General features: G+C 42.9%; 1 protein-coding gene across 1 annotated transcript in view; it reads left to right on the top strand.

Annotated features, from left to right (window-relative positions):
- The window catches only part of MPPED1 (metallophosphoesterase domain containing 1), a 141,888-nt gene extending 130,004 nt beyond the window's left edge, over positions 1-11,884 (top strand). Inside the window, exons 6-7 of the mRNA XM_073621948.1 lie at positions 3,431-3,544; positions 10,318-11,884. Coding sequence (XP_073478049.1) covers positions 3,431-3,544; positions 10,318-10,436 — 233 coding nt within the window. The 3' untranslated portion in view covers positions 10,437-11,884. The remainder of the gene's footprint in view (positions 1-3,430; positions 3,545-10,317) is intronic.
- Positions 11,885-13,141: the final 1,257 nt, after the last annotated feature.

Here is a 13,141-nt window from a genome sequence, read left to right as displayed (position 1 = left end):
CATTAGCGGTATCCTCCGAGACCATAAGAAGAAGACAGAGAGGTATAGGGGTAAGTGTTTTTCGGCTCACTTTATAAACAGGGAGCACAAGTGCAACTAAGTGTGAGCTGCGAGGCCCACAAAGGGGCTGACTGTTGGAAAGGACTACCGTCATATCCAAGAGCCAAGTGGTGGGGCGCAGGTGTACACCTGAATTGCGTGGAAACATTAGTAATAAAACATGGTAAACTTATATGCTAATACGGGCATACAATTGTTTAATAATATTCATGAAGACAACAGAAACAAGCTGCAAACCTGACCATGGCTGCATCTGCTTGGATGGTCACTGGACACAAGGAAGGGCAAAAAAAAAAAAAATTTTTTTAAAACACTCTGATGGAAGGGCAAAGAAAACCTGTAAAAAAATCATTCTGATAGTGACTATCAAGAGCCTATAAGAACAGCCCTTTGCGGTGACTCAAAAAGGTAGTGAAAAAGATCCGAGCAGGTGAAGCTGGGACCTCAATAAAGTTACGGACACGTCAAAAATGGGAGGGGCGGGAAGGAGTTGAATGAGGCCCCTGTATTTGTTGTGGTAAAGCCTAATGTAGTGATTTGTACATTTAGACTATGTAAATCAAGAGGCCGAATTTTAGATTAGACACATCAATCAACAGGTGACTATCTAAGTTGTGAAAAGGCACAATAGTCCTGCCACATGCACCTAACGTGCATATGTAATCTGAAGAGTGGAGTGTACCAAATTTTCAGAGTCATCAAACAAAGTCCAGCTGTTCACATTTACTCCAAAGGATATAGAAGAGAGCAGTTGGTCCCAGGGGAACTAAAGTGTTAGCAACAGGTCCACAAGCAAACGTAGCGGGAGAGGAAAAAAAAAGAGGGGGGGAATGTTATGATCATGTGTCAGGCTGGATCAGGTTGCCTATCAATGAAGGTCAGTGTACAGACTGCAGATTGAGAAAAGGAAAAAAAAGGAAAAAGTCCTTAAAGGCTTGTACTTAGCCAGGAGTGAAGTCGTGGAATCGTTGAGCTTGCAAAGAACGGAGAGCCTGGAAGCCTCGGAGAGATGACTAAGACAGCCTGTGGGTAGGTGAAGCTGGGGTTGGCAATGATTGAGAATAGCAAGGCGGTGGAGTTGGTGAAGATGTGGAACCTAGCAACAGGGGAGGTCAAAGTTCAAATCTTGGAAGTGGCGGCGTAGCTCAGCTGAAGAAACTGCATGGAACTGATGTTGCTGGTGGAAAAAAGAGATTTTTAATGGGAAACCCCACCTATATTTAATGCCACAGGACTGTAAAACTTGTAGGTAGGGCTTTAAGATGAGCCGTTTAGCAATAGTGATTGGCGATAGGTCAGCGAACAGTAGAAGTGAGTTGCCCTGGAAAGAAAGTTCTTGGTGGCGCAAGCCGCTTGTAACAGTCTCTCCCTGGTACGTTAAAAGTGAAATTTCATGATAACATCACGAGGGGGACCAGCTGGCTGTTTTGCTGTCAAGGCACAGTGTATACGGCCAAGTTCCAGTCACTCTAGTGGGAGCTCAGGGGCCAAGTTTTTGAAAAAAAGGTGGCTGTGCCCTGGAGGTCGGTGATCACCTCTGGGAGGCCCCTGAGACGGAGCTTATCCCTTCCGGGCCCGATTTTTAGCTTCCTCTTGTTTGTCGCGAATTTGATCTAGCGCAGTTTGGACGTTATCAACCTCATGTTCATGTCCTTCCAGCACTGTGGTTGCTAAGTCCATGCGGCTATCAAGCTGGTTGATACAGTGCCCCAGTTCTTCCAAACCCTTAGTTAAATCAGTGGAGAGCTTGCGAGAAGCCCCCCTATTTCCTCATGGACTATGGAACAGAACTTCTGTAGCATGGTTTCAGTGGAGGGCTCAGGGGTGCTTACCAGATCAGAAGGGAATTGCTGCAGACTATCATCCTGTGTGGCTAGATTGCCAGAAGGGGAGAGCTGCGTGGTTTTGTCAGGTGCTGGAGGCTCCGGCACCATCTTGGCTGGCTTCACATCGGGGGAAGACTTCTGCTGCAGCGTAAAGTCCCGCCGGGATTGCAAGTGTCCGGGGGGTCTCCGGCCATGAGAATGAGCGCGATCTCAGGGAGAGAGAGCCCGCTATGCCGCAGGGTGTATTCAGGTAGCACGGAGCTGTGAATTCAAGCAGCCATCTTCTGCGGCTCCACGCTCCACTGCCCCCGGGACAGTCCCTTTTTCTAATGAGGAACAGTAGGGAGCTATGTGAAAGATAGACAGACAGACTCTGTCCGCTTAGTATTTGAACTTAAGGTAAAGGCAGCCCCTGTGGCTTTCAGCAACAGGTCATAATCTCCCTTACATGTTTGCAGTGCAGTAGGGCTCTCTGAAAGTTGAACATTGCTTTTTTATGGGAAGGTACCTTTTGCTGCCTGATCTTGTACATTATTTTTTATTTTCGTGTCAAGTGAAGCTCTCATCTTCTCATCAGGACAAAGAGTGTCCATTAGTGACAACATATCCATGTGACATTGTAGAAGGCCTATTTTCTGTTATCAACAGCTAACGAGCAAGCATCTCTTATTAAGAAATGATTAACACTAAGCTAATTTGTATTGCATATAAGTGGGTTTTCATGCACTTTCACCAAGTGAGGTGCTAATTGGCTTTTGTTGTTCCAATGTTCTGTGCAGCAATATTTCTTACAGATTTAGTACACCTAAATAAAAGTTAACTAATACTTCCAGCTGGTTGGTTGATTCAAAGGCGCCCACAGTTCTCCATGACGGTCCTGGAAATCTATAGAAAACAGCATTGGCTGGCAGCTCTACAATTAAACAAAGTAAACCTGAAGGAAGAGGGAAGGGGGGAGGGGAGGGACAGGCAGCTTAGAGTTCTGAAAAAGGGTCACTTCTCCTCACCCATCCCTGCAGGAGATTAGTGGCTGTGAATGTGTACACCCTAGACAAATGCCAAGGATGTTGTCTTTGATAGAACTACTTCTATGTTTGAAGATACCTGCAGGCTGCTTTATCAGGCTATAAAAAGAAATCCGAACTGGCAGATCAATTGAGGATCCTGGCACAGTTCTCTGGGGGCAGCAGGAGAAAGGGAAAATAGGTGAAATGTCATATTTGCAAAGTTGTTTGATTTTCCGGGATATAATAAATATGGTAGGGTGTGTTAAAAGTGCCTGTGAACAGCAGCAGGGATGTCACTTGCGCTCAGGGAAATAAGTGGATATTTGATCAGGTGACAAAACAGAAACATGGCTGCCCCAGTTTTAAGCTTAGGAATTTCCGATGAACTTAGGACTTTACAGGTTGGCATTGGGAACCCTGTGCTTCTTGGTGCAGTGATATCTCTATCTGTAATCTGTAGGGTGGCCTGAAATATTTCCATCTTGGCTATGTATGGTGCTTTTGGAAATATTATTCTGGACTTTCTTCTCTTTTCAGGATTTTTAGACTGGGTGCCTAAAAAATTACAACGGGTGGGCTGTGTGGAGCTGCTAAACACAGTGCAGAGAAGAGTACAGCCAAGACTGCACGTGTTTGGTCACATCCATGAAGGTTAGTCTATGACATTTATTTCTGACTTTTCATAACCTGGTAGTTTGCAAGTTAAGGTTTTCTACTTCTTTCTGCTTTTTTTTCATATTTGCTGTGCATTCTTCTTTCACTCAGTAAACAAAAGTTACAAAACCCTATGTGATGAACCCCTGTCCTCAAACAGGTCTCTGTCCGCCGTAAATGCTTCCTCTGTCCAGAACCAGCACTATCCAAGACCCTTTAGCCCACCCAGGTCAAGTGTGTTCAAACTTCTCAGTAAACTGTCTTATCAGGGGGCTGCTGGAGGAATCCCCCCTCCCTCCATAGAGAGAAACATCCCATAATATACAGAGCAGACAGACACAATAGAACATTGGAATACAGCCACACCCTTAACGATCACAGCAAAGAGTCCACAACAAAATGAGACAATATATAATATATACACATATACAAGATTGAGTCCGATTAGTACAGATCAGACTGGATTTCTCATTCACCTCGCAAAGAGTATTGTTACCTTAAAATCCAAGGCCCATAATCGGTCGGCAAGAGGCTTGCATTCAGTCCTCTCCAAAAGCCTCTGTCCCAGCTAGGTCTGTCACACATCTCCCCTTTCGGCAGCAGACTAACACAGGAGGAGACCCCAGATGGGTTGACTCCGAAGTTAGTCCATAGTTCCAGTCCCCCAATGCCGATATCCACACAGTACCCCAAACAAATTGTCCCAAACAGAGCATTACTCACCCAGCCAACCTCTGCCTCTCTCAGAGAACATGCCCGCCGCTGGAGAGAGGCCTGGACTGGCCCTTCTCCCTGGAGTCTTTTCAGCCACTGGAGAGAAGACAGGGTGACTGGGCTCACTCCATCATGCTTTTGGGGATCTGGGCTGACCACCCAGCATCCCTGGGGTATACAAGTGGAGACTGAAGTCCCATCCACTTTTGGTAGGTGAAAATCCCCCAGTGCTTGCAAAACATGGCTGACATCCTCCTGTCCCAGTGCCGCACCAATTTTTTGGGTTGTGTCAGTGAAGAACAAAGTCACCTCCACTACCACAGGAACTCCCTCTTCTGTTAGGTGAGGGAAGAGGCTAGCAGCACTCTGCTCTGTTGCCAGCCCTTCTGCTGGGTTGTTGTGAGTGGAGACCACAGTCCCATCCACAGATATCAGTTCAAGCTGCAGCTGTGATGTGCAGATTGTATTCTCTCCTTGGGTCCTGATCTGCTGCTCGGGAGTGACCACCACCTCCTCACCCTGGGCCTCCAAAACTGCCACAGTTGTGGGGCAGAGGTCTTGGACCCTCTGTCCGGTGGCCATCGCTTCAGCTGCAGAAGTTTCTGGTGACACAACCGATGCTGCTGGCAGAAAATCCCATGTCTCTGTCAGTATTGTGGGAGAAAGGCAAACTGCCTCTTCTCTCCGGGAGGCTGAAGCTGCTGTTGGTTTTGGGCAGAGGTTAGCAGAGCTCTGCCCTGTTGTCAGCACTTCAGCTTTGGAGACAGCAATCTCCGGAGTTTCCACTGCCGATTCTCTGGCATGCTGCTGAACGCATTCTAGCAGTTTCCTGTATGCCCTTTCCAGATGCTGTTCCTTCCTTAGCAAATAGTCTAGATCAGGTTTAAGCTCTGAGACCCCTGCAAGACTGAGCATAGCCTCTCTGTATCCTCGCAGGTCCTCAAGGGTAGGTTCCCCTTCATCGATCGCCATACACAAAAAAATCTGAAAGGCTCTCCCACAGCAATCCAGGGCCACCAAAGTCATATCCCGGCGTTTTATTGCCGACGCTATGGGCGGCCCAGTGTGAAAGGGCTCTTATGAGGAACAACTACAAACATGAACTTATTCTCTCTGTAGAAGAGAAGCCTAAGAGTGGACATGATCACAATGTACTCATTTTTAAATGGTACCTCTATGATTGGGAGAAAGTCAAATGCCAAGCGTCCACTTGGAGCCATTGCTCACCACATCCCGTTCCTATTGAAAGGGCACATCTATCCCTGAGGACAGCAAAAGAGTATATGAGATTTATAAGGTGAATTGTCTCTCAGAAAATCTCAACAGACAACATATTTTATAAAAAAAATATTAAGTCTCGTACACGATCAGATTTTCGGACGAACGAACATCTGTTTTTTGTTGCATGCTAGTCTCATGTCGAAAGTGAAGATGTTACTCACCATACAAAAATTCTCATACGACAGAATACAACTTTAGAATTGATGTCATGTGCTCACTATTTTTGTATGTATTCTTGCGTTTCCAAGCATGCAAAGTCTTCTACTTACGATTTTTTCATACTTGAGTTAATGTACGACAAAAATGTTATAGTCTGCACATCCAGCTTTTGTCTGCCGAAAAAACGTAATCGGCTGTCAAAAGCACCATACTAATGATCTGAAAGTCGGCAGATCGTTCGTCGGACGAAACTTTTCTTCTGATTTTTGTATCATGTGTAGGGGCCTTAAGTTTTTTTTTGCTCGACTCAACCCAACATTAGGTTGGTCATGTTAAAGCATGAAGAAGAGTAATAAAAACATCAATGGAATAAAACTCAAGTGAACAGAATCCCTTGAAAAGCTGGCTCATTCAAAGCATAAATGTAAGCATTGATTACATTTGACTGCATAGGGAAAGGCTGTAGATTTGGCCACCCAGATATGCTTCTTCGGGAATGGGTGTCCTGAGATATACCGAAGTGAATAATCCATAGGAACTACACGGAAGGCGATATATCCTTGGCACATAAGGAGAGGGGAAGGGCAGCAAGAGCAGACACCAAAGGGCAGTCTCAAAGGCAAAGAGGAAACGCAGCCTCCTAAGTACAGACCTCTAGATACTCTTTAGGGACAGATGTGCACTTTCTCCAGGATTGGGAGAAAACTATTTAATTTTAGTTCTCTAAAGAAGACATGTGGTCACACAATGAAGTTTGGTGAGAAGTGGTTCAATCTTAAACTGTGTAAGGGGTTCTTTACCATAGCTCTCAACCGTCCCTGATTTTGAGGGACTGTCCCTGGTTTGCAGCAATGTCCCTCTGTCCCTCATTCCTCCTCATTTGTCCCTCATTTTGATCTGATCTATATAGTTGTATATAAAATGCACTTTTTATCTTTCAAAAAGTGTTTCCCAGTGCTAAACCTTTTATCTAAATTCTAAATTGCTGCATTTGTAAATTTTAGAAGCCAATATAAAGGAATAGTAATGGTAAAAAAAGCCCTTGTGGATTTAATTAACCTTTTGTTTTGGTTAATTCTCCTTTAAGTGGGTGTGACAGGGGGTGTGTCCTATACCTACATACATTTGCTAGTAGGTGTCCCTCATTCCCATCTCAAAATGTTGGGAGGTATGTCTCTTTACTGCTCGGTAAGGATGTGAAACTGACTTCTACAGTTGGTGTTGTCAGTGAGGAGTTTGGATAGATTCAAAAAACTTTTAGATGTGTTTCCCAGCAAGCACAATGTAAGGTAATATGGAAAGTCATAGTGACACACACACACCCAGGTTGAGCTGGATGGACACCCAGTTACTATGTGATGAAAGAGTTTCATATATTAAAAAAAAAAAACATCTTTTCATTCTTGAGTTAGCCAAAATTCTCCTTTATTTATGTTTTACACCCCCCCCCCCCCCCCGCACTGAAGATCATTGCTCTTTATTGGTCAGACACTGCAGATCACAGTGGGAGGGTTTCTGCAACAAAGGCAATTCTGTCAATCCGGAAAGCAGTGGGCGGAACTAGGCGTGGCCAGGTGCTGATTGACAAGCTACAGGCTTGTGAATGAGCAGTAACAATGCTGATAGCCATGCCTCCTGCAACGTCTTCTCATACTACTGTAGTGCAAGCAGGCACGAGAGTGACAACTATGCTCTGAAATCAGGAGCTATACAGCATATTTGTCACACAATCACAGGAAACTGCTTTAGATGGTGATAGGATTAACAGATATTTTTGAGACCCTGCAGGAGAACTAAGCAAGATTTGACAGCAATTAAGCTTTGCAGCACACATTTTTTAAATGAGAGGCCATAGTTCTACTTTAAAGTAAAAAAACTAGATTCTTTAAAAAACTGACAGTATAAGAATATCTCACTGATTAAAAAATGTGTATGCAGTAGTGTATTTAGCTTTTGTGCTGCTCTAGGCCTGACTAAACTCCTGCACCCCCTAATTTGAATATGACCCATCCCTTCCTGTCAAGGTCACACCCCTTGCTGTTTAAGACCCGCCCTCACATTTTCGAGTGGGGACACAAGTTCTGTGGGCCTGGGGGGCGGGGGCAATGGATTCCCTTAATGTGCATAGATTTCCTCTCACTTCCTGATTGGCTATGGGGCAGGAAGTGAAGGGAAATCTCTGCAATGGGAATGGGATGATAAAAAATAAACTGACAGGGGCTATAACCCTCCCTTACTCTATCCAAAATGAAAATAAAAAAAGTGTTGCCTATAGTTCTACTTCAAGTACAAATTTCTGATAATTTTATGGAGAGGACTAAGAAGATATAACCATGCCAATGGTGCAGCAGAAAACATATAGCACAGTGAGGAGGGTTTGTGGTCCAGGATGATAGGACAGTCAAAATTAGAAGCGGTGCCCCCCCCCCCCACAGTTGCGGAATACCGGCCGACGCATACCGGAAGCAGTGCGGCCGCTTTATAGTGGTGCTAGACTAATTTGCCTCTCAGCCCAGTCTGCCCCATAAGACTGGCGCACTGACAGTGTAGCGCAAGCCGGCGGGGACTCTTTCCGTGCTGCCCCCTGCAAAGTGCTGGCCTAGGCCAGGATACAGTGTTGTTTGTATGTACAAAATCTACAAAGTATATATCATCATTTCTTTTTTTCAAATTCTGGGTTGCATGATGGCTCCTAATATTTACAAATGCAGGTCCTAAGACTACAGCCATGGCCAAAAGTTTTGAGAATAACACAAATGTTCATTTTCACAAAGTCTGCTGTTTTTATGATGGCAATTTGCATATACTCCAGAACATTATGAAGAGTGACCAGATGAATTGCAATTAATTGCAAAGTCCCTCTTTGCCATGAAAATGAACTTCATCCCATAAAAAAAACATTTCCACTGGATTTGTGAAGAAGGCTTCAGGGCGCCCAAGAAAGTCCAGCAAGCGCCAGGGCCGTCTCCTATAGTTGATTAAGCTGTGGGATGGGAGCACCACCAGTGCAGAGCTTGCTCAGGAATGGCAGCAGGCAGGTGAGGCAAAGACTTTGATGGCCTGGTGTCAAGAACGGCAGCAAAGAAGCCACTTCTCTCCAGGAAAAACATCAGGGACAGACTGATATTCTGCAAAAGGTAAAGGGATTTGACAGCTGAGGACTGGGATAAAGTCATTTTCTCTGATGAACCCCCTTTCCGATTGTTTGGGGAATCCAGAAAAAACCTTGTCTGGAGAAGAAAAGGTGAACACTACCATCAGTTCAGTGTCATGCCAACAGTAAAGCATCCTGAGACCATTCATGTGAGGGGTTGCTTCTCAGCCAAGGGAGTGAGCTCACTCACAATTTTGCCTAGGAACACAGCCATCAATAAAGAACGGTACTAAAACATCCCCTGAGGGCAACTTCTCCCAACCATCCAAGAACAGTTTGGTGACGAACAGCATTTGGTGACGAACCTCACCATAAGGCAAAAGTGATAACTAAGTGAGGAACAAAACATCGAAATTTTGGGTCCATGGGCAGGTAACTCCCCAGACCATAATCCCATTGAGAACGTGTGGTCAATCCTCAAGAGGCGGGTGAACAAAAAACCCCCCACAAATTCTGACAAACACCAAGCATTGATTATGCAAGAATGGGCTGCCATCAGTCAGGATGTGACCCTGAAAGTTGATTGACAACATGCAAGGGCAGATTGCAGAGGTCTTGAAAAAGAAGGGTCAACAAATATTGACTCTTTGCATAAACTTCATGTAATTGTCAATAAAAGCCTTTGACACTTATGAAATGTGTGTAATTATACTTCAGTATACCATAGTAACATCTGCTAAAAAGATCTAAAACACTGAAGCAGCAAACTTCTGTGAAAATTAATATTTGTGTCATTCTCAAAACTTTTGACCATGGCTGTACATGCCCCAGCAGCCCTGGTATTGACTAATCACATGGAAAGGTTTGGAAAACTTGCTATGGTTAGAGAATGGGTAGTTTATAAATAATCATTAATTGGCCATTACTTCTTCAGCCTATCCTCCAGATTTGCCATTCAATGGCTAGAAGTAATAATGGGCTTTACAAACTCTTGACTCTGCTCACCTATGATGTGATTTTGCTGATCTTGAAATAAAAAGTGTAGAAGAGTGTGAATCATGGACCAGAATGTGCTGGCTTTCCTGCACATTCTAAGATACTGATCCATAAACACCAAGAGATAAAGAATAAGGAGGATCCTATTTTTTCAGGTTTCCTGCTTTCCCTGCTTAACACGGCTGGGCTGTGGGGCAGAGTTGTGTAAATCTTAGAGGACAGAAAGACAGGAATACAAATCCTTTAGCATGTAAAACAGTTCTCATATATGTATTTCATCCATGTATTTAGCTTTGTTCCTGGAGTTTGGCATATATAAAGCCAATAGTTATTTCATAATATTCTATAAATGCTAGTTTAAGCAGCAAACACCGATTGCAATTGTTGATTTTTTTCTGTGTTTAGTAAATGGAAATCCGTGGAAATGGAAATGGAATTGGAAATAAAAATCCCAGCACCATTTACTATTTATTAAGAATTGTTTGATATTCCTTTTAACTTCCATATTGTATTTCATCTCTTGCAGGGTATGGAGTAATGGCAGATGGGACCACTACATATGTCAATTCCTCAGTATGTACTGTGAATTATCAGCCGGTTAATCCTCCTATAGTAATTGATTTGCCAAATCCAAGGAACACGTGATTCCAGCAACGTAAATATTCAAATCATCAGCTGGCTCCCATGTAACTAGAGTGGCCATCACTGACTTCCTGCACCTTAATGAGTCCAGTAAACAGATTAACGAATATGTAGGAGAACATGTTTTATTGGATAGTTTGGCATGCAGGCTATGCACAACTACAGTATATTACCAGCCTGTACTGTGGGAACCACCCAGACGAGGCCGATACCGACTATTGAGATTACACCAGCCAATCCTTAAATGGCCACTCTGGTCAAACAGCAAACTTTTTCTTTTTTTGAAGCAATCATAATGACTGCTTTAAAAATCCTTTCTTTTTTGCTGCAACCACACTTTGATCCTATCAGGATAAACCTTGCTTTTGAATTGCTATAGTCTAAAGAGAGCACCACCATCCTCTAAGCCTACAGTTATTTTCATGTCACAACTCCTCCTCCTAAAACATGTCTGATCTCTGTGTCCGCTTAACACCGAGGGAGGTTTCAGTAGCCAATGCAGAACTGCCAGCTGCCAGTCTTATTTGAAATTTCAACTGGTGTGCAATGGATGATGGGCATTCAGTATAAAGAAGAAAAACACTTAAATAAGCACAAGTCAGATAATGTCTTTTCATATTTATTACATTTTGTTGCTTGGTGATCACCAGTAATTAATTCTGATGCTATGAGGCAAAAACTAAAGTAACATCCAAATTTATCTTGCATTCCACCAAGAGTGAAAATGTTGCTGATGTTTGAAAAAGCACAGTCCTGGAGTAAAAAAGTTACATAAGGGGGAAATGGACTATATGAACTTTATGCTGTAAAACTTGATGGACAAAAACTTGAGCAACTGGAAGGGGAAGCTCCAAACAGACTAGTAGTTGAGGAACAGCTAGCATCATAAGACTCCTGTAAACCTTTCATTTGCTCTGTTAAGTTGATTTTTGCAACGCACTTCTTGCCCTGCAGCATGGTAGCTGTCTATTACTGCAGCAATGTAGCTGCTCCTCTTCTGCAAAGCACAGTTAATGTTTGTTGTGGAGCTGAATTGTCGTATGACTCCGAATGCCAAACTTACTTTTCTCTTTAATATCATTGTTATTAATATGTCAACAGAGAATTATAGAGGCTACCATTGCTGAGCTCCCTAAAATGCTGGTTGCCTAGCCGTTATGCTGACTTTCTAGCTTTAGTACTTTATACATTGACCTGGAGTATACTTGATCTGGAGCAGGTATGCAGATCAGGAAGGTAAGAGGAAAGTGACCTCCTTATCTGCATGCATGTTTTGAGTCAGTGACACAAAGAAATGAAGCCAAGGGTCAGTATAACATCTATAGAACATTTTCAGATGTGGAGATCAGTAGCCTCTATGTTTTCCTCATGATGGGTTTCCTTTGATTTATGCTGTTATTTTTTTTTTCTTTTTACCTTCTTGTATATAAATAAATCATTTCAGGACAACATTGTGGTGTTTCTGGAAGTTTTCTTTAGGGCCGGTCTTAAAGGGAAACTGTGCTCAAAAAAGGCAAGCAGATGCCAAAACTGTACCCTTATGAAAGTTTTATAATTTTTTTCCACACAAATATAGCTTTCTTTTGATGGTATTTAATCACCATCTAAAAAGTTTTAAAAATTTGCAAAATAATAAACTTTCTTTATAAATGTAGGCCAAAATGTACAGTGGGTATAGAAAAGAATCACCCCCTTTAAAATAATTACATTTTGTTGCTTTGCAGCCTGAAACGAAGACAGACACAGTTTTTGTTTTATCCAAATATATTTACTGTACTCAGTGCAACTTATAACATCTAAGTGAAAGATAAAAACACCAGCATGTCAGAATTATTTTTTTTAATTCAAAAACAGAATCACTGAGTTGGAAAAAGGATCACCCCTTTCTAAAAGTGACTTGTAAACTCAATCAGGTATAGCTAATCACCTTCTCAATAGCACATAAAGCCATTTGACTTTTACTTGTGATCAGCTGTGGCCATTTTGATTAGCACAGCATGAAAAGAGCTTTCCTAGACCATTTCAGTCCCTGATAGTGCAACTGAAGTATGGGTGGCAAGGCACTGTCAAAAGATCACTGGGATAAAGTTGTGGACAGGCACAAGTCAGGAGATGGATACAAAAAAATTGAATTATTTTGCCTCATCACCAAATGATATGTCTGGCAGAAATCCAATACAGCTCACCATCCAAATAACACTATTCCTACTGTAAATCATGGAGGTGGTAATATCCTGTTATTGGGATGTTTTCCTGCAGCAGGGACTGAAGCACTTATCAGGAGAGAAAAAAAAATGTGTGGGGCAAAATACAGTCATATTCTTGAGGAAAATCTGCTGCCCTCTGCCACAAACTTGTCAATGGGAAGAAGTTAACCTTCCAACATGACATTGACCCAAAGCACACAGCAAAAATGACCACACAGTGGTTAAATGAGAAAAAAGGTGAATGTCCTTGCATGGCATAGTCAGAGCCCAGACTTAAACCCCATTGAAAATCTGTGGAATGACTTTGACTGCAGTCCACAAACGGTCACACTCAAACTTAAAGCGTAACTCCAGTCGAGAAGAAAAAACATTCCCCTCTAGGTGATCTATGTACATTGCAAGGATTATAACAACTTTTGTTGCAGATTCCTACCTTTTGTTATTCTGAAGAAATCTCTGTATGTTCCTCTGTGCCTCTATGCTTAGTGGGTATAATGGGAG

The sequence above is a fragment of the Aquarana catesbeiana genome, linkage group LG03 (genome assembly GCF_042186555.1).
Source record: "Aquarana catesbeiana isolate 2022-GZ linkage group LG03, ASM4218655v1, whole genome shotgun sequence".
NCBI lineage: Eukaryota > Metazoa > Chordata > Amphibia > Anura > Ranidae > Aquarana > Aquarana catesbeiana.
This window is presented reverse-complemented; position numbering and strand designations above follow the sequence as displayed.